Genomic DNA, 22,317 nt, shown 5'->3' on the forward strand with positions numbered 1-22,317 from the left:
CTCACGAAGGCACTACGGGACCGAAACATCCGGTACCGATGGGGCTTCCCATTCAAGCTAATAGTTGACCTCCAGGGAAAGACGGTCATCATCAGAGATCCCCGTGAGGGCAGGGACCTGCTCTCGCACATAGAGGAAGCTGGTCCCCCCGCTGGAGCAGACCATTCACCTTAAAATTGGATTATGTGTTAGGTTGGATGTCCTCCAACGATCCCTTTTTCCTATCCATCGATAACTGCTTCAGTCCTTGAATAATCTACACTATTATGCATGCTTCCCCCCCCCCAGACACCTGTATAACTTTTTATTGATTATTTGTTGTCGGGGGGTCACACTCCTTGTTACACTGTTATACTGTTATACGATGATACAACTATAAGGATTTCGATGTAAAGTTCACGTAATGCATGTGTTCACTCCTCCCCCCATATACCCCTCTCCCCCCCCCCCCCCTTTTTTTTCTTTTTCTTCTCTCTCTCCTCCTCCCTTCTCATCCCCCCCCCCCCCCATCCCTACCCCATGATGCCTTTTGTTCTTTTTCTGGAATTATCTCGAGGCCACTCCTTGTAGTAGTCCAAACTCACTAGACTCCATATGTTCATAGTAGCCTGGGTGGCCAATCTCTGGTTTCTGGCAATCACCCTGTGACGACACGTGATGACACAGCTGGCGCGTCGTGTCGCTCCGTGGTAAAAGACACGTGGTTACTTTCCTAGCCCTGGTCCTACACATGGACTTCATCAATTGCCAATATGTTATTAGTTACATGTTAGGCAATATTGTATTATATTGTATGATATTATTGTTACAAGGGTACAGTTATGTTTTCAATGTATATATATGAATGTATTGGTTATTCTGCTATAGTTTGTAAAATAATGTTTCCCCATGTGACGATCAGATAACCTATGTATTTGCTCTGTCTGGGAAGATACAGCCAGTCTCAGATGTCAGGCCATACACCCCCCTCATTCTTCCCCACACAATGGATTCCAGGCCACACAATCAGATTAAGTAAGGTTACTTTAGTTAACATCTATTGTGGCCTAGGGGACATGCCTGGGCATGTGAAAATAGGGTTGCTCTGAAACTGTCTGGGGGTGTCGCCTTATTGTAGAAAAGACAAAGGTTTGATAATAGCAAAGTGGGGACGTGAGACAGAGGTGGAGAGAGAGGCAGAAGACTGACTAAGAAGTAATGTTCTGTCAGGAGCTCCAGGAGGGAATTGACGTGTAGAATTGGATCACAGAAGTGTGCTGAACTGTGTTATAACCTATTCTGTTAATAAACCACTGTTGGTTTTTCATCTACCACCGTGACTGAGTGATTTTGAACCCAATATCCTCACATTTGGCGGCAGCAGTGGGATCACTCAAGACACCAGCAGAAAGGTATAAACCACAGCAGGCAATGGATTCCGCCCCGCTATGTTACCGATACAACAAGAAGCATCAACTACAGGACCTCTGTCGAGGAAGACGGATTAAGTTTAATACAGTGGATACCAAGGAATCCCTAATTGGAAAACTGGCTCAATGGGACGTTGAGCACCCTTGTGATAAGGAGGAAGAGGAGGATATGGTCCAGGCCTCAGCGGAGGAGACCAGTAGTGGAACCAGGGCAGTGGAGCTTGTGGTTGGAAGTTCATCAGCATATCGGCAGGCTGGGAAGCCGGATCCGTTATGTATAGTTACCAAGATGCAGTACATTTGGGAGTACTGGAATGAAGCTCAGTGGGAAATCAGCAGGTGGAGAGTATCCAGCATACAGGACAAGTTGTGTCATCTGGGGAATGCATTCATGCACTGCAGAAGTGAAGCAGCCACATGGAATCTGCTGGGGGAGCCAGAGTTTGAGGAATTCAGGGAGGAAGTGATCGAAACAGTGGCCCAAATGACACAAAGTATACAATATACAGAGACGGAAGGGCAAGTGCAGAGTAAATTGTCTTCCCGGACAGATCCAGAGGAAGTTGCATTGGATCGGGGGCCCCTAGATACCCCAGCATGGCGAGACCAGGGTTACAGGGTGGATGCGGAAAGGCACCACCTGCAACAGCTTCTCCCATACCCAAGGGAAGAAGTTGCCCAGTGGTCTATATGGAAGGAAGCACGCGTTGAAGTGAAGAAAGCAGTGAGCACAATCCAGGCACCCCAGGAGGAACTGCACTACAACTTCCCTGTTGCTGAGACGGAAGATGAGGACTTAGTGAGAGAGCGTCAAGAACTGTCTGCCCAGTATGTTACACTGGAAAAGGATGACCTTGACCAGGTTGATGCAAGGAAGCACTGTCTGCAACCCGTTCTCTTGTCCCTGGGGGAATGTCGCAGTGAAACACTTGGTGACCAGTCTGAGCTGTGTTACAACTGGCCATTTGCGGGCTTGGAGGATATAGAAACCATCGCAGAGTGCCAGCGAGACATTGAGGAAGAAGTTGCCACTATCACCCGACCACCACTTCAGCAACAGAGCCTCCAAGGGAATCCTTCAGGTGAGCACCAACCAGTCCTGGCTATTGAGCCATTTACAGTGTTGTGTTTGGGGGAGGCTACTGAAAATGAGAAGGGAGTGGGGTCTGTCATTCAAACACCCCAGGAGAAGATGCACTATACCTTCCTATTGGCAGAGGTGGAAGAGGAGATCTCTGCGAGGGCAGCAGTAGGTGGTAATGTACCAACTATAAGCATGGTTAGGGCAAAGAGTGTCTCACTTCAGGCTGATCAGCATATTCGGCTGAGGGAGGCCTATTGTGAAGCTTTGTTCATGGCTGCCCCCGTTATTTTATCAGAAAAGGATGTTCAGGAAGGGCCCAGTGTATCCCCAGCTACTGCATCTCTCCCAGAAGATTCTGGAGGTCTGTTCCCATTCAGTGAACTTGATGGTAAGGAGCTGCAGTCTGAATGCCAGAATCTTCCCTATGACTCAGAGAAAATCCAGTTATCAGACCTGGTGAAAATAGCATCAGCTCAGGAACTGGAAGGGAACATGTTGCTCTACTCTAGGGCACCTGAATGTGTTTTGGACTGGCATTGTGTGCAAGGTGAAATGACTGACTCTAACCATGACAATGGTGGTCAGCCAGGACATGTAGCCGTGAATGGAGAAGGTAATGCCACTGTCCCTGTGAACCTACATCCATGTTCCAGTACAACCATGGTCGAGTTGGTGGGTACACACAAGGGAGGTGAGCAGATTGTACTCCAGGTCAAAGCATACAGGACTCAGAGTAGGATCCCACAAAGTACCAAGCCAGCCAGGCTGGAGGAAGCATTTACCCAGGATAGCACAGAAGAAACTTCTGGCATGAAGGAATCCCCATTGTGCCCTGACATTTACCATACCCGTGGTTCATATTTGGGGGAGGGAAGCCACTGTCCTGATGCACCAGAGGTGATGGAAGTGGGGTTCCCAGGGAATACATTGTTGGGGAGGGAGAGTGAGGGCCCCAGAGATCAGATTTTGTTTATGGAGGAAAATTGTGACTATCTGAAATGTGAGGTTACCCAGTTGGGTGTAGGGGAATTATTAGGTCCCCAGGTGCAGTTATTGGACTTACTGAATTATACTGTTGCACATGCTGTTACCCCAACCCAGCGGCTGTCTACAAAGGGGACTTTGATTAATGTATTTGGATGGGACACCCGGGGGAAATACAAGAACTATGGACTGCTGATCACGTTTCCACCGGACCCTGGTAAGACTGTATTAATTTATGTACTGTGGGCCACGCACCCACCAGACCGGGGAAAGAAATTCCCACACAAGCCTCATGACAATTACCACAGACTTTGGACCTTGGACGCAGGTGGTCTCCGTACAAACTGTACAATGCTATTCACAAAAACCACCAGACCCACAAGAGAAACCTGCCAGTCATTATTATGATGGGGCACAGACTGTCTGATGTAGAAGAGCATCATTGCGCTCAGCAAGCTTCAGCTACTTAGGACACAGGGCGAGAAAGTAGGGGAAGGTAATGTGACGACACGTGATGACACAGCTGGCGCGTCGTGTCGCTCCGTGGTAAAAGACACGTGGTTACTTTCCTAGCCCTGGTCCTACACATGGACTTCATCAATTGCCAATATGTTATTAGTTACATGTTAGGCAATATTGTATTATATTGTATGATATTATTGTTACAAGGGTACAGTTATGTTTTCAATGTATATATATGAATGTATTGGTTATTCTGCTATAGTTTGTAAAATAATGTTTCCCCATGTGACGATCAGATAACCTATGTATTTGCTCTGTCTGGGAAGATACAGCCAGTCTCAGATGTCAGGCCATACACCCCCCTCATTCTTCCCCACACAATGGATTCCAGGCCACACAATCAGATTAAGTAAGGTTACTTTAGTTAACATCTATTGTGGCCTAGGGGACATGCCTGGGCATGTGAAAATAGGGTTGCTCTGAAACTGTCTGGGGGTGTCGCCTTATTGTAGAAAAGACAAAGGTTTGATAATAGCAAAGTGGGGACGTGAGACAGAGGTGGAGAGAGAGGCAGAAGACTGACTAAGAAGTAATGTTCTGTCAGGAGCTCCAGGAGGGAATTGTCGTGTAGAATTGGATCACAGAAGTGTGCTGAACTGTGTTATAACCTATTCTGTTAATAAACCACTGTTGGTTTTTCATCTACCACCGTGACTGAGTGATTTTGAACCCAATATCCTCACACACCCCTAGCCCTTCATGCTACTTCCAATTGAGGTTAGATTCTATCGCTCCCCTACACCCCATTTTGCCTCCCATATTTAGTTTGTTCCCAGCTCAGGGACTTAATGTCTCTATTAGATGATTACGGTTAGAATGACTGCATCATGCGTTATTAGGTCTCTCTCCTCCTGCAGCCCCAACGTTTTCAAGTTTTAGCTGTTATGGTTTGTGATACGGTCCACGGGCATAGGGGTCTCGCATATTTAACCGGCTTCACCGCTGGCCCCCTCCTGGACTTCACAAGCTGCACTGTGGACCCCCTGTGCTGGTCGACCCCGCAGGTTTCGACAAGTGTGTCTCTATGTAAGCCGTAAAATTTCTGGTATCTCCAGACAATAAGTACTCATTGTATTTTCAGATGCTGATTGTTTCTCTCCTCCACTCACACACCCTCCGTTTCTTTTTTTTTCTTTTCCTCTCTCTCTCCCCCCCCCCCCCCCGTCTCTCCCCCTCTACCCCCCCTCACCCAGGGGACACCGTCCCACCTCGTGTCTCCTACAATCAGGTGCACATTTTGTTTGAAACCTGTTCTCCTCCATCTATGTGATATTTCTCTACTCATTTAGATCTCCACCCCCCCCCGATTTTATTTACTTTGTTCTACTCCCTTTTGGCGACACGGAACTTTGGTTCCCTCGCCTCTCTGGACCACTAAGTCCTAACTACAGGAGTACCAATCTCCTCTGTATTGAGTAACCTGTTCTTTCTCTTTTTCCTACCCGTCTCTAATTTTTTCTGTAGGTCTTTTGTTTTTCCCTTTTTTTTTTTTCCCCCCTTTTTTTCTCCCCCTTTTTTTTTTCTTTCCCTCTCTTTCTCCTCCCTCTCTCCTCTTTTTCTTTCTCTCCCTTTTTTTTTTTTTTTGTCTAAACTCCCCCTCCTGAGCGTGTCGGCCTCCTTCTACTGATCTCCCTTTTTATTACCTCACCCAAACTCTCCCTGCCCCCAGCACAATGCCCTTCACCATTGCCTCTATGAATGTTCGGGGCCTTAACACGCCCCATAAACGCTCTCATCTGTTCCGTACAATCCGCACCCTACGCGCAGACATAGTTCTACTCCAAGAAACACATTTTAAGCGTAATGGCCACCCCAATTTATCTTCCAGACGATTTTCCACTGTGTTGTACTCCTCAAGCGAATCTAAGCGCAATGGAGTCGCTATCCTGATAAGCAACAAACTCCCCTTCACCCAAAGCTTGGTTCATGTTGACACAGAGGGGAGATATATCATTCTGGTTGGCAGGCTGGGACACTTGGATGTAACTATAGCCAACCTATACGCACCCAACACGGGCCAACAACGGTTTTTGAGCTCCTTTTTCAAAGCCCTCCAAAAACACAGAGCGGGATATGTATTCCTGGGGGGGGGACTTCAACGCAGTCCTAGACCCTCTGCTAGATAAATCCGCTCCCCAAAAGCGCCCCTGCACCTGCCATGTATCCGACACCTTCTCCAAACTTATTAAAGAGGCATCTCTCTTTGACACTTGGCGTGCTCTTAACCCATCCTCCAAGGACTATACTTTTTTTTCCCACCCCCATCAATCTTATTCCAGACTAGATTATCTCTTCTGCAGCCCCCCGGCCTCTAACCACATTCTGTCCTCCTCGATTATCCCCAATGTCTGGTCGGATCACTCCTCCATCGCATCCGCATTTGATCTGTTGGACACCCCAACTTCCCGCCCATCCTGGCGCCTGAACGAGACACTTCTTAAAATCCCCTCCTTCAAATCCACGATAGCCGGGCTGCTTAAGGAATATTTTTCTTTTAACAATCCTGAATCAGGATGTTCCCCATTAGTCTGGGAAGCCCACAAAGCTGTCCTCAGAGGCCATGTAATCAGCTATGCATCTCACCGCAATAGGGAACACAAGGCACTACTCAAGGAACTCACTGACCAGGTCCAAAACCTAGACTCTCTTCATAAGCGCAGTCCCATGGACTCGAACTATAAACAGCTTATGGCAGCCAGGGCAGCCCTCAACGCACTAATCACAGAAAAGATAGATAAATCTCTCCGTTGGCTGAACCAGCGATTTTATGAAAAGAGCAACAAGGCTGACGCCCTCTTGGCAAATAGATTAAAAACACGTAAAGCCCTCTCCTCCATAGTCTCACTTAAGGACTCTAATGGCAACACCCACTATAAACCCTCAGACATTAATTCTATCTTTAAAGATTATTACGCCCGTTTATATAACTCCCCAGACAGTTCGTCATCCCTACCTGACTCAAATATGCGAATTTCCGATTTTCTGACCTCATGCTCTCTCCCACAGCTAGATGCTCCTTCAACCACTGCACTATGTAGGCCTATATCCGATGAGGAAGTATCGGCTGCTCTTAAACTTCAGAAACCCTCTAAGGCCCCGGGACCGGACGGCCTACCCTTCGCGTACTACAAAACATTCGAATGTGATCTAGTCCCCCACTTGACGTCTACTTTTAATAAAATCCTTAACGGGGAACTCTTTCACAACGAAACTACTAGAGCATTAATCACTGTTATTCCCAAACCAGGTAAAGATCACCAACAGGTCACTAATTATCGCCCTATATCCCTTCTCAACACCGACCTGAAACTTTTCGCAAAAATTCTTGCTCTACGCCTGAACCCTCTTCTCCCGTCCCTGATACACCCCGACCAAGTCGGATTTGTCCCTACACGCCAAGCTCTAGATAATACCAGACGCACCATCAACTTGATCCATCATGCTCCCCTCTCTTCTATTGGCATTAGATGCGGAAAAAGCCTTCGATAGGGTCTCGTGGACCTTCCTCGATCAAACACTCCGCAGCTTTGGTATCCACGGAAAATTTCTACAAGCAATATCGGCACTCTATCACAACCCCTCCACTTCTGTGCTAACAAATGGAATCCTCTCAGACACCTTCGCCATCACCAATGGTACGCGACAGGGATGCCCACTGTCGCCTCTCATCTTCGCTCTGATAATAGAACCTCTCGCCTGTCGCATCCGTCTTAATCCGGATATTACCGGCTTTTCTATCAAAGAATCACACTACAAACTCTCCCTTTTTGCAGATGACGTCCTCCTCACCCTCACTAACCCGTTAATTTCCCTTCCCAATCTTTTCAAAGAATTAACTCTATATGGGGATCTCTCTGGATATAGGGTGAACAACGACAAATCAGAGGCTCTCCCGCTACACATCCCTCTCAATACCCTAAACCTCCTAAAATCCAACTTCCCCTATGCATGGCGTCATACCTCCATTAAATATTTGGGGGTACAAATCACCAAATCCTACCACTCTCTCTATGACGCCAATTTTCCACCCTTATTTAAGGAAATATCTCAAAACATCTTAGGATGGAAAAAACATTTCATTTCTTGGATCGGCAGAATTAATGCCATCAAGATGAACGTCATCCCCAAGATATTATACCTCTTCCAAACTCTCCCTGTCCCGGTCCCTCCTCGGATTCTAGCCTCACTCCAGACCCAATATGGTAAATTCATATGGAATGACAAGAAGCCACGATTGCGCAGGGAGACCCTCCAACAAAGCTCTTCGTGTGGCGGCCTAGGCCTTCCCTCGCTGTCAAGATACTACCACGCCACGGCTCTCAGTCAACTTGTCGCCTGGCACTCTCCACGGCACACAAGGAGATGGGTGGACCTGGAGAGTGATCTGGCTCAGGTCGACTCGGTTTCTCACCTTCCATGGCTCCCCCGCCCGCACAGACCTAAAACCATTCAGCCAGTGCCAACAATATCCCTAACTTTATCGGTGTGGGATTCGCTAAAATCTAAATTTCCACTTCACACAACTCCCTCTCCCCTAACCCCCATTTGGAACAACCCCTCCATCTCACCAGGCCGCTCCCACCAACTTGCGTCCAACTGGACTAGAGCAGGAGTCTCCCGCTATCATCTACTTCACAACAATGCACCGTACTCATTCGCAGACCTTCAAACAAAGCACTCTCTCCCGACGTCATATTTCTATCAATACCTTCAAATTCGACACTTCGTTATGTCCTCAACCAGGACAACGCCTATCCCTAATGTCCCGACCCCGATGGAACGCCTTTGCATGTATCGCTCCACGGACCGAGGCACTATATCTAATCTGTACCACTCCATCTTGTCTCCAGTCGCGTCACCCCGCGCGGCGCATGAACTTGCTTGGGAAATCGACTTGGGGACACCTCTGGAAGATGACATGTGGGAAACTATCCGACTGAATATTTCTAAATGCTCTATTAGCGTCTCCATTAAGGAGAACTCCTACAAAGTTTACGCGCGATGGTATCTGGTCCCCGAGCGATTACACCAAATATATCCGAACACTTCTAACCTCTGTTGGCGCCAATGTGGTCAAGTAGGCTCGTTTTTCCACACTTGGTGGAGCTGCCCGAGGATAGCCTCCTTTTGGTTTATGGTCCGTACCCTTATCCAGTCGCTTGTTCCGGACTGCCCCCTTTTGCCCCCTGAGACGTTGCTCCTGTGTGCCCCAGCCTGCCAGCTATCCAAGTCGGAAAACAAACTGGCTATGCATATAGCCTGTGCAGCTAAACTCCAGATTGCTAAATCATGGAAACTCCCCACTCCCCCAACCCGTCTGGAACTCATGAACCGCGTTTGGTTTGTGGCTAAAATGGAATATCTTTCCTCCTTGATGAACAACACAGTGGACAAATTCCACGGCGTCTGGACACCTTGGTACACTAAATTTCAACTAACTCTCCCAGGTCTCTTCTAGTTCGCCTTGCCCTTTTTCCCCACACGACTCTCCTCCCGACTCGCTCTCCCCGTTCACGACATGCCTCGGCCTTTTTTTTTTTTTTTTATTTACTTTTTTCCTCCCCTTCTCCCTCTCATTCTCTTTTCTCCTTAATTTTTCATTCTACTCCTCCTTCTTTTTTCACATAACTCTCTCGGTAATCTTCTACAAATCCTTTCAAGGATCCTAATGTTTATCCCTTTGGAATATTCCATTATGTTTCCTAATTTTGTTCCTAATTCTCGATTGTTTTTGGATATGTTTAAAGTAACAAAAATACAAGAAATAAAATAAAATAAAAAGGTAAATACAATAGATCAGATAACATGAGGACACACTCCTGCACTTAATCTTCTATATATACTAGTTTTGTTATGCTTCAAGAGTGTCCATTGTTTTTACATGTCATTGTTTTCCTTTTGCCAATAAACTTTTGTGATTTAAAAAAAAAAAGAACCCATACTTAATCTTACTTTAGACATATATAGTATTGCAACTTGTTTTATTTGCCATTATTACCAGTGGATTGTGGCCGTGGACATTCCTCCATTTTGCCACGGGTTCTGTCAAGACCTTAAAAACAAATTACAGTATGTTAGAAATTATACTTCATGAATTTCTCCATTTACGAAAAGAGACAATGCCACACCCTATTTATAGAAATGGCCATTGATATATGCCTCTTATGGAAAGTAACAGTTTTTGCTAGGGGAGCCCATCTCTTCTTCCACTGAACTACTATCACATGTATACAATACCCCTCAGTGTGTAAACTGACATTACTTCCAGCATTGTTTCTGGTTCTACTTTAGTGATGCCTTCAGAATACATCTTACAGCAGAATCATCAACCACCACTGTAACTTGTTCTCGTTTGGTACGCTTCAAAGCATGTACTGTAAATTCACCTGGGAAAGCTACAGATATATAGGGGAAGATGTACCAAACATTGGAGAGAGATAACTTAATAACAGTGTCGGACTGGGGCATAAAGGGCCCACTTAGGGAATACAGTAGTAGGGGCCCATGCTTAAGGAATGGGGCCAGTTACCACGGGGTGAGGCTTGGACAGTCATTAGAGACCATGTGTCTGACCTTCTAATAGAGTAACAGTATATAATTTTAAGTGCACTGTCTGGAATCTGACATTAGGGAAAGGAAAGGGGTTCTCAGGCAGTGGGGCCCACCAGGATTTCCTCTGTCACCCACTGGGCCAGTCCAACCCTCCGTACTAAACAATTAGTTTACAACTGTCACTTTACAGGCTGTGTTTAAAAAATAAATTAGAAGCGATTGGTTGGTACTCTCTCTCGATACATCTCCCCCGTAGAATGCTCAATGCGCTAACAGCATCCTGAGGTGCTATGTCCCTCCACATTGCTTCTCATTGATGTACAGCTCTGAATTAGTCACTGGTCGACTTGCTGAACATGCTAGCCAGCTTTTTGGCGAACTAGGGATGGGATTTTAAAGGTGTTTATATTTGTGTACTACAGCTTACTTAACCACGTAACTGGCATGGTCAGATCACATGCGACCGCGCCGCCCCACTGTGTCCCCCAGTTTTGTCAAGGAGAACGTTATGCAGATGTGCATAATATAAGATAAAAAAAATACTTTTTAAACTATATTAAATAAAATAGGATTTTAATACCTACCGGTAAATCCTTTTCTTGTAGTCCATAAGGGATATTGGGGACAGATTAGTACAATAGGTTATAGACCGGTCCAAAGGAGCCAATGCACTTTAAATTTCTTCAACTGGGTGTGCTGGCTCCTCCCCTCTATGCCTCCTCCCACAGGCAGTTATAGGTAAACAGTGCCCGAAGGAAAAAGGACATACTTGAGAGAAGGAACATAACAATAAGGGTGGTGAGATTTGCACACCAGCACACGATAACATAACCTGGCCAGCAACGGCTGGCAACAGAAAATAGCAACAGCTGAACAGGAAACACATTACAGAGAAACTGCAGAAAGTCACTGCACAGAGGCGGGCGCCCAATATGCCTTACCGACTACGAGAAAAGGATTTATTGGTAGGTATAAAAATCCTATTTTCTCTAGCATCCATAAGGGATACTGGGGACAGATTAGTACGATGGGGACGTCCCAAAGTTTCCAGAATGGGCGCAAACGTGCGGAGACTGCTGCAGCACCGCCTGCCCAAACTGGGTATCCTCTTTGGCCAGGGTATCAAACTTGTAGAATTTAACAAGGTGTTCTTTCCAGACCAGGTAGCCGCTTGGCACAGTTGCAAGGCCGAGACTCCATGGGCAGCCGCCCAGAAAGAGTCCACTCACCTTGTAGAGTGGGCCTTCAGAGACTTAGGAACAGGTAAGGTTGCCGACACATAGGCCTGTTGGATAGTAAGCCTAATCCAACGAGCAAGAGACTGCTTTGAAGCAGGACAACCCTTTTTCTGTGCATCATAGAGCACAGACAAAAAATCCGACTTCCTGATCCGAGCTGTGCGCCTGACATAGATCTTCAAAGCACGCACAACACCCAAAGACTCCGGAGGAGACAAAACGTCAGAACAGGACGAAACCACAATAGGTTGATTCAGGTGGAACACGGAGACAACCTTCGGCAGGTACTGCTGTCTAGTCCTGAGCTCTGCTCTGTCCTTGTAAAAGACCAAGTAGGAACTTTTACACGATAAGGCCCCCAATTCTGAGACACATCTAGCAGAAGCCAGGGCCAATAATATCACCATCTTCCACCTGAGGTACTTGTCTTCTACCGTCATCAGAGGTTCAAACCAGGAGGACTGTAGAAAGCTTAACACCACATCCAAATCCCAAGGTGCCGTAGGTGGCACAAACTGAGGTTTTATGTGAAGCACCCCTTGCAAGAAGGTCTGAACTTCAGGCAGGTTAGGCAACTTCTTCTGGAAGAAGACGGAAAGAGCTGAAATCTGGACCTTAATGGATCCAAGACGCAAGCCTTTAACTACTCGTCTGTAGGAAAAGAAGTAATCGTCCCAAGTGGAATTCTCTTGATGGATATGTGTGTTCCTCGCACCAAGAAACAGATCTCCGCCAGATATGACGATAGCGTTTTGACGTCACAGGTTTTCCGGCTTGCACCATACTGTCAAGGACTTTTCTGGAAAGCCCATTGTGAGCTAGGATGTTCCGTTCAACTTCCATGCCGTCAAACGAAGCCGCCGTAAGTCCGGGTAGAAGAATGGTCCTTGCTGAAGAAGATCCTTTCTAGGCGGCAGAGGCCAAGGGTCGTCTATGGACATGTCCAGAAGAGCCATGTACCACGCTCTCCAGGGCCAATCCGGTGCAATCATGATTGCTTGTAATCCGTGATGTCTAATCCACTTGAGCACCCTGAGGGTCTCTGGTTCGCGAGCAGAAGCAGCAAAGCTTCTTGTTGAGGCGAGACGCCATCATGTCGATCTGTGGGCATCCCCACCTGTCGACGATCTGTTGAAACACCTGAGGGTGTAATCCCCACTCCCCCAGGTGGAGATCGTGGCAACTCAGGAAGTCCGTTTCCCAGTTTTCCACTCCCAGAATGAAAATTGCGGACAGTGCTCTTGCATTTCTTTCCGCCCAGAGAAGTATTTTTGACACTTCTCGCATGCAGGCCTTGCTTTTTGTCCCTCCTTGTCGATTGATGTACGCCACTGCCGTGGCATTGTCCGACTGAACCTGGATTGCCTGATCCCTGATTAGAGGGGAGGCCTGAATCAGAGCATTGCATACAGCCCGATGTTGATCGTAAGTAGGGCCTCTTGGGTAGACAACCTGCCCTGGAACTGCGCCCCCTGGGTGACAGCTCCCCATCCTCTCAGGCTCGTATCAGTCGTGAGAGGATCCAATCGTGAATCCTGAAGCGTCGACCTTCCAGCAGGTTGACTGTGGCCACCACAGGAGTGAAATCCTGGCTTGGGGTGACAGCTGAATCATCCGGTGCATCTGAAGAAGTAAACCGGACGACTTGTTCAGGATGTCCAATTGGAAGGGTCTGGCATGGAACCTTCCGAACTGTATCGCCTCGTACGAGGCCACCATTTTTCCCCAACAATTTTATACAAAGATGAATGGAAACTTGAGCAGGTCGGAGAACCCTGCGAACCATCTCTTGAAGCGTTCTCACCTTGTCCTCTGGGAGGAACACTCTCTGAGCTACAGTATCCAGTATCATACCCAGAAACAGGAGCTGTTGAAACTGTTCCAGTTGGGACTTCTGTAGATTGAGGATCCACCAATGGTGAGACAGAAGTTGTATAGTGCAATCTATATGGAGCAGTAGAAGCTTCCTGGAACTCGCTTTTATCAGGAAATCGTCCAGGTAAGAGACAATGTTGACCCCCTGGTCTCCGAGCTGAAACATAATTTACGCTATCACCTTCGTGAACACCCTCAGAGCTGTAGACAGGCCGAAGAGCCTGAAAGGTTCCGGTATGTTATGGTCGACAGTCATTAGGTCGACATTGACATGGTCGACATGGACACATGGTTGACACATGAAAATGGTCGACACATGAAAGGTCGACACATGAAAAGGTCGACGTGAGTTTTGTAACTTTTTTTTGTGTCGTTTTTTGCGTAAAGTGACTGGGAACCCCAATTAGTGCACCGCGTTAGCTCGCCATGCTTCGGGCATGGTGCCTTCGCTACGCTACCGCTTCGCTCGGCACAGATTACCGTTCCAATCGTAGTCCACGTGGTTCGTAAAGTATGGAAAAGTTCCCCAAAAGAGAAAAAAATAAAAAAAATAAACTCATGTCGACCTTTTCATGTGTCGACCATGTGTCCATGTTGACCATGTCAATGTCGACCAATAGTGGTCGACCTAATGACTGTCGACCATAACATGGTCGACCATGTGAACGGATACCACCTGAAACTGGTAGTGATCATTCAGGAGGACGAACCGCAGATAGGCCTGATGAGGAGGCCAAATTGGAATATGGAGGTTCCTGTTGTTCCAGGCCTGCGATCTCAAAGATTCCATCTTTAATTTGAAAACCTTCAGGTAAGGATTCAAGGACTTCAGATTCAAAATGGGTCTCACAGAGCCGTCTGGTTTTGGCACTACGAACAGACTGGAGTAGTAACCTTGTCAATGATTTGGGACTGGAACAACTTGTCGATGGCCAGGAGTAGCATAGCACGCATAATTTCCAAAGCTGGCAAGCTTGATTTGAAAAATCGTTGGGAAGGAGTACCGTTGAACTCCAGCTTGTGACCCTGAGAGATAAGGTCCCTTACCGAGGCATCTTGGCAGGAACCGTCCCAGACGTGGCTGTAGTGACATAACCAAGCTCCCACCCTCATTGTGCGGGTGAGGTGTACGGATCCCTCCTGGGGGGGATCCACGGGTGCCTCTGCCCGAGACTGGCTGGAGGTTTTGCACCAAGCATTTACGTAAGGTTACAAAGGGTGTTGGAGACATAGCCAGTATGAACATTATTAGTAGCTCCGGCGCCATTGCGGGGGGCGGAGCTACATCAGAGTGGGCTCAGCTGCATTTTGGCACCTTCCTCTGCATATGCAGCAGCAGCAGTCTCATATAGTTACTCCAAACGTTCACACACTGGATCACTGGTACCGGGTGTAGAGTGGGAGAGCCGCTATCAGTGCACAGTTTACATTCCTCTGGGGAATTCTCTGTACAAACCGTATCACTATATATATATATATATATATATATATATATATATATATATATATCTATATCACACACATATATAATACTTTGACAGTCTCACTGGGGTCTGTACAGCGTTGGGTGCGCTGGTGTCCTCTCTTCTGTGTCTCCTCTCACATGCAATAGGGCAAGCTGGTATTGTATTCAGTCTGTGTTGTATGTGTATTGTATCTGTATTTCATAATGGTGAAACAGAAGTTATGCAGTGTATGTAATGCCAGATTTTTCCCTATTTCATCTGGCTCCATATCATGTGAGCAGTGTAGTCAGTCATCACAAGATGCTGATAACAATGTGGGGGAGAGTCCAGAGCCTTCCTGGCTGGGGGCTATCAGAACTATGATGTCCGATATATCATCTCAGCTCACTGCCAATGCCAATAAAACACAAGAACTGCAACAAGCAGTATCTAGCCTAACTGCCAAGGCTGACATTTCCCATCCCCCACTGTCTACTACAGGTGCACAAAAACGTGCTTTACCGACAATCCTATCAGATACTGATGATGATGTACAGGTTGACGGGGATGAAGTGGACCCCATTAGTGGGGATTCCACCCCTACACAGGGTATTGAACCCCTCATATTAGCTATACGGGATGTGTTAAAGCTCCCCCTGGAGGACGCTGCTAATAAGCAGTCATTTTTCCTCCCACAAGACAAACTGACAGTCACTTTTCCTGATTCCAAGGAATTGGATGGTTTATTTAAATTAGCCTGGAAAAATCCAGATAAAAAAATAAAATAGGATTTTAATACCTACCGGTAAATCCTTTTCTCTTAGTCCGTAGAAGATGCGGGGGATGCTTCAAGAACCATGGGGTATAGACGGGATCCGCAGGAGACATGGGCACTTTAAGACTTTAAATGGGTGTGAACTGGCTCCTCCCTCTATGCCCCTCCTCCAGACTCCAGTTATAGGAACTGTGCCCAGGGAGACGGACATTTCGAGGAAAATGATTTATTGTTAAACTAAGGGTGAGATACATACCAGCTCACACCACCAAACACGCCGTACAACCTGGCATTTAACAGAATTCCAGTCAACGGCATGAACAAAATCAGCAACAGGCTGACCATAACCAAAGCACAACCATTGTGAAACACAAGCAATAACTATTAAACAAGTACTGCAGCTAGAGTCCGCACTGGGACGGGCGCCCAGCATCCTCTACGGACTAAGAGAAAAAGATTTACCGGTAGGTATTAAAATCCTATTTTCTCTGACGTCCTAGAGGATGCTGGGGATGCTTCAAGAACCATGGGGTTTATACCAAAGCTCCAGAACGGGCGGGAGAGTGCGGATGACTGCAGCACCGATTGACCAAACAAGAGGTCCTCCTCAGCCAGGGTATCAAACTTGTAAAACCTCGCAAAGGTGTTTGATCCCAACCAAGTAGCAGCTCGGCAAAGCTGTAATGCAGAGACCCCTCGGGCAGCCGCCCAGGATGCGCCCACGTTTCTGGTAGAATGGGCCTTCACCGATTCCGGTAACAGCAATCCCGCCGTAGAATGAGCCTGCTGAATCGTATTACAGATCCAGCGTGCAATAGTCTGCTTGGAAGCAGGAGCCCCAATCTTGTTTGGAGCCCACAGGACAAACAGAGCCTATGTTTTCCTTATCTGAGCCGTTCTGGCGACATAGATTTTCAAAGCTCTGACCACATCGAGAGACTTCGATTCCGCCAAGGCGCCAGTAGCCACTGGCACCACAATAGGCTGGTTTACGTGAAACGCTGAAACCACTTTTGGCAGAAATTGCTGACGAGTTCTCAACTCCGCTCTATCTGCATGGAAGATTAAATAGGTGCTTTTGTGAGACAAAGCCAATTCAGACACCCGCCTTGCGGATGCCAAGGCCAACAGCATGACTACTTTCCAAGTAAGGAATTTCAACTCAACCTTACGTAAAGGTTCAAACCAATGAGATTGCAGGAACTGCAACACCACATTAAGATCCCATGGTGCCACTGAGGGCACAAAGGGAGGTTGGATGTGCAGCACACCTTTCACGAAGGCCTGAACTTCTGGAAGGGAGGCCAATTCTTTCTGAAAGAAAATTGATAAGGCCGAAATTTGTACTTTAATGGAGCCTAACTTTAGGAACGCATCCACACCTGCTTGCAAAAAATGGAGAAGTCGCCCCAGCTGAAATTCTTCCATAGGAGCCTTCTTGGGTTCACACCATGACACATATTTTCTCCAAATACGGTGGTAATGCTTCACCGTTACTGCTTTTCTAGCCTGAAGTAATGTGGGAATGATTTCACTGGGAATACCCTTTCGGGCTAGGATTTGGTGCTCAACCGCCACGCCGTCAAACACAGCCGCGGTAAGTCTTGATACACGCACGGTCCTTGCTGTAACAGGTGCTCTCGTAGAGGAAGAGGCCAGGGATCTTCTAGGAGTAATTCTTGAAGATCTGGATACCAGGCCCTCCTTGGCCAGTCTGGAACAATGAGTATCACCTGAACCCTTGTTCTTCTTATGATCTTTATCACCTCTGGAATGAGTGGAAGTGGAGGGAACACATAGACCAACTGAAACACCCACGGTTTCACCAGGGCGTCCACCGCTATTGCTTGAGGGTCCCTCGACCTGGAACAATATCTCTGAAGTTTCTTGTTGAGGCGTGATGCCATAATGTCTATTTGAGGAATTCCCCAACGACTTGTCACTTCTGCAAAGACCTCTTGATGAAGACCCCACTCCCCTGGATGGAGATCGTGTCTGCTGAGGAAGTCTGCTTCCCAGTTGTCCACTCCTGGAATGAAGACTGCTTGCATGTTTTTCCGCCCAGCGAAGAACTTTTGTGGCCTCCGCCATCGCCACTCTTTGTTCCACCCTGGCGGTTTATGTACGTCACTGCTGTTATCTTGTCTGACTGAATCAAAATGGACAGACCGCGAAGAAGATGTTCCGCTTGCAGAAGTCCGTTGTAAATGGCCCTAAATTCCAGAATGTTTATGTGCAGACAAGCTTCCTGGCTTGACCATTTTCCCTGGAAATTTTCCCCGTGTGACTGCTCCCCAGCCTTGGAGACTTGCATCTGTGGTCACCAGGATCCAATCCTGAATCCCGAACCTGCGTCCCTCTAGGAGGTGAGAACTGTGCAGCCACCACAGGAGAGAGATTCTGGTCCTGGAAGATAGGTGCATGTGCAGGTGAGACCCGGACCACTTGTCCAACTGGTCCCACTGAAACACTCTGGCATGGAACCTGCCAAACTGAATGGCCTCGTAGGCCACCACCATCTTCCCCAGCAACCGAGTGCATTGAAGAATCGGCACTCTTGCCGGTTTCAGAATCTGTTTTACCATGTTCTGTATTTCCAGAGCCTTTTCCAGTGGAAGAAAAACTCTCTGTAATTCTGTATCCAGAATCATACCTAAGAATGACAGCCGTGTTGTCGGAACAAACTGTGATTTTGGAAAGTTTAGGAGCCAACCAAGTTGTCGCAGAATTGTCAGGGAGAGCGTAATGTTTTTCAGTAATTGCTCCTTGGATCTCGCCTTTATCAGGAGATCGTCCAAGTACGGGATAATTGTGATTCCCTGCTTGCGCAGGAGAACCATCATTTCCGCCATAACCTTGGTGAAAATCCTTGGTGCTGTGGACAGACCAAACAGCAACGTCTGAAATTGGTAATGACAATCCTGAACAGCAAACCTCAGATAAGCCTGATGTGGAGGATATATGGGAACGTGTAAGTAGGCATCCTTTATGTCGACCAACACCATAAAATCCCCCTCCTCCAGACTGGAGATCACTGCTCGGAGAGATTCCATCTTGAATTTGAATTTTTTTTAGATAGAAATTGAGGGATTTTAGGTTCAGTATTGGTCTGACTGAGCCATCCGGCTTCGGGACCACGAACAGGCTCGAATAAAAACCTTCCCCTGTTGTGACGGGGGTACCGTGACAATGACCTGATTTTGACACAGCTTTAGTATTGCAGCGCATACTACCGCCCTTTCTGGAAGAGAAGCTGGCAAGGCAGATTTAAAAAAATCGGTGAGGGGGCATTCTGACTTCTGGCTCTGCAAGGGGGGTGACGGTGCAGCTCCGGGAACGAGCATCTAGGCGTACCTAGCGATCAGACCCTCTGGAGCTAATGGTGTCCAGTAGCCTAAGAAGCAGAGCCTTGAAACTCACAGAAGTAGGTCTGCTTCTCTCCCCTCAGTCCCACGATGCAGGGAGCCTGTTGCCTGCAGGTCTCTCTGAAAATAATAAACCTAACAAAGTCTTTTTTCTGAGTAACTCTGGAGAGCTCCTCAGTGTGCATCCAGTCTCACTGGGCACAGAATCTAACTGGAGTCTGGAAGAGGGGCATAGAGGGAGGAGCCAGTTCACACCCATTTAAAGTCTAAAAGTGCCCATGGCTCCTGTAGATCCCGTCTATATCCCATGGTTCTTTAAGCATCCCCAGCATCCTCTAGGATGTATGAGAAATATCAGGTGTCCAAAAGGTTTTTGAATACATTCCCCTTTGCCCCTGAAGGCAGGAAATTCTGGGAAGAATCTCCAGCAGTAGACGTCTCAGTCTCTTGCCTTTCTAAAAAGAAAATTTAACCCACTCTGAAATCTATCTACACTGCTGCAGGTATAGCTCAAAGACCGGTCATTGCTGGATGACACATGCCATTCATACGTGGGCTACTCAAATTCAAGAGGGTCTTTCGGGTGATATGACCTTGGTTACTACTGTAACTTTCCTAAAACACATTCAGGACACGGCAAGAGTCCTCTGTGAGTACCTTAAAGAGATTGGCAATATTAATGCTAGGGCCACTGCTATGGCTGTGTCTGCATGCAGAGCCATATGGTTGCGTCAGTGGATTGCAGACGTCGACTCCAAATGTAATGTGGAATATCTTCCCTTCAAAGGTGAATGGCTCTTCGGAGGTGAATTGGACGCATGGATCTCCAAAGCTACTGCTGGGAAAAACCACATTTCTCCCTTCAGGGGCTCCGCCTGCTAGGCGTACCTACCCAGGACCGTCTACTCAGTCCTTTCGGTCCTCCAGATTTCGATCTAGGGCCAGGGGTGCCTCCAAAGCAGCTAGAGGCTCCAGAGGTAAGCCTAAGAAACCAGCCGTTGTCGGCTCTCAGGAACAGAGCACCAGTTCAGCTTCCACAAAGACTTTGGCATGACTGTGCCTACCCACCCCGGGGGGATCTCGGTTTGTACTCACCACCGACGATCACCTTCAGGCTCTATTCTCTGTTAGGGGTGTGCGGCATGCTGCGGCTGCCCCCCCCCCCCAACTCCCACGGCATAGGTATGCTGTTGCCCAAACTGCATATCGAAATAAGCAAAAGTTTAAAAGAAATTGAAGAAAAGCTCTGGCGCTTGCAGAGTGTGCATCCTCTCCTGAGGGCAGTTTTTTTTAAACTGCCTGTGGGAGAGGGCATAGAGGGGAGGAGCCAGCACACCCAGTTGAAGAAATTTTAAAGTGCACTGGCTCCTTTGGACACGTCTATACCCCATTGTACTAATCTGTCCCCAATATCCCTTATGGATGCTAGAGAAAAATGTTTTAAAAAACTACTATAATGACGGTTTTGAAGGGAAAAATTGTTAGTTAAGTGGTTAAACATCTTTACATCTGCAACGGATCCTTTCTACGTCTTACTCTGCCAAGCAGCCTTAGTTTTTAGTCTTAAATGTATAATATGTCTACTGTACAGTTGCATATGTGCAGTATGAACTCATATGTGTAATGTTTGTAATGTATGCTACATTTTTTTCCTCCATGTTGCTGCTTGGCGATGCATTGTACCACAAAGAATTCCTAGTGTACGTGAGTACACCTGGCCAATAAAGCCGATTCTGATTCTGATTCTAGTAAATAGTCCGTCATTTTGCCTCATTAGAACATTCTACATCTGCTATGTTGAAGATGACCGAGGCGCCAGGAGGCAAGTGCACACACCTTTAAGACCAACACGTTATATTCCAACCTGACAATAAGGAAAAATTATTATTGCCGTATTAAATCTGAATTAAAAATTGCTTTCAAGCTGGTCCAGGCTGCAGGCCTTCACTGCGTACACTATGCTGAATAGGATAACTGGTCGCTTAACATAGTCTGGGATACCTCAAGGTTTGGAGTATTAGAGAAATATTCAAGACAGCTGGTTTTTCCACTCGCTATGTTTCCCTCCACACAGATCTAAGAAGCAAAAACAAACAGCAACAAATAAACCATGCCAGTGAATAGACAGTACTTGGCTGTATATAGGGAAAACTGGGAATCAGTATAAAACAAACTTTCACAGTAATACATTTATACCCGTTTTCCACTAGCTAAAAAAACACGGGTAAATGCACGGGGCGCAAATTTACCCGTGTTTTTTGCTAGTGGAAAAAAGAGTCCCTCTGCAAAAACCCAGATCAAGTGACCCGGGAATCTACCCGGGTAGGACACGGGATTGATCCGGGTAAGGTTGTAGTGTAAACGGAAGCCGTGTCGCATCTCCCGTTTATACTGTATGGAAGGGCGGCGCAGGGAGATCATGTGATCTCCCAGCGCCGCCGCGTCACCAGAGCGTCACCAACCCGGCAATATGCCGGGTTGGGTGAGTGCAGTGGGAAAGGGGGCTCTGATGCGGGTCGCAGCCGAGTAGCTCCAGTGTCAGGCCCGCATCAGTAGTGGAAAAGGGGTATTACATAGCATTCTCAGAAGGCCCATAAACCCTAGTCCCCTTATCTCCATTACATTCTTTTGTTTTCACTTAGGGTCGAAAACTGCCTTCTGTCGAAAAGATGGCAGTTTTCGACTTTTTAAGGTCGAATATTGATTCGACCTATTCAGTCCCATCAGTTCTTAGTTGACAAGTCATGGAATTCGACTTGTCGAATAGTACGTGAATCGGTGGTATAGCTGCCAATTCACGTACTTTTGAGTGAAACGGGGCCAAATTTGACACGATTTGGCCCCCTTTCCGACCATCTCAGTCCGACATAAAGAAATGTCGGACTGAGATGTGGGACCCAGAGGAGGAAAGGGGGGAAGGGGGGGGGAGACAATCGCGGGACAGCCGCAGGGCATACAGGGGAGAGAAGCGCTACAGCACAGCGTTGCATCAGGATGTCTCACAACCGCGCCGCTCACGGCAGCGTCCACCCGGCTCCAGCAAGTGAGGTCACGCCTGCTGGAGCCGG

The 22,317-nt window shown here is 47.2% G+C and overlaps 1 protein-coding gene across 1 annotated transcript in view; it reads right to left on the reverse strand.

Moving 5' to 3' along the window:
• TK2 (thymidine kinase 2) overlaps positions 1-22,317 on the reverse strand; it is a 138,782-nt gene that overhangs the window by 101,313 nt on the left and 15,152 nt on the right. The window contains exons 3-4 of the mRNA XM_063945406.1: positions 21,251-21,325; positions 9,998-10,051 (exon numbers count right to left, since the gene is read on the reverse strand). Coding sequence (XP_063801476.1) covers positions 9,998-10,051; positions 21,251-21,325 — 129 coding nt within the window. The remainder of the gene's footprint in view (positions 1-9,997; positions 10,052-21,250; positions 21,326-22,317) is intronic.

This window comes from Pseudophryne corroboree, chromosome 11 (genome assembly GCF_028390025.1).
Source record: "Pseudophryne corroboree isolate aPseCor3 chromosome 11, aPseCor3.hap2, whole genome shotgun sequence".
Classification (NCBI taxonomy): Eukaryota; Metazoa; Chordata; class Amphibia; order Anura; family Myobatrachidae; genus Pseudophryne; species Pseudophryne corroboree.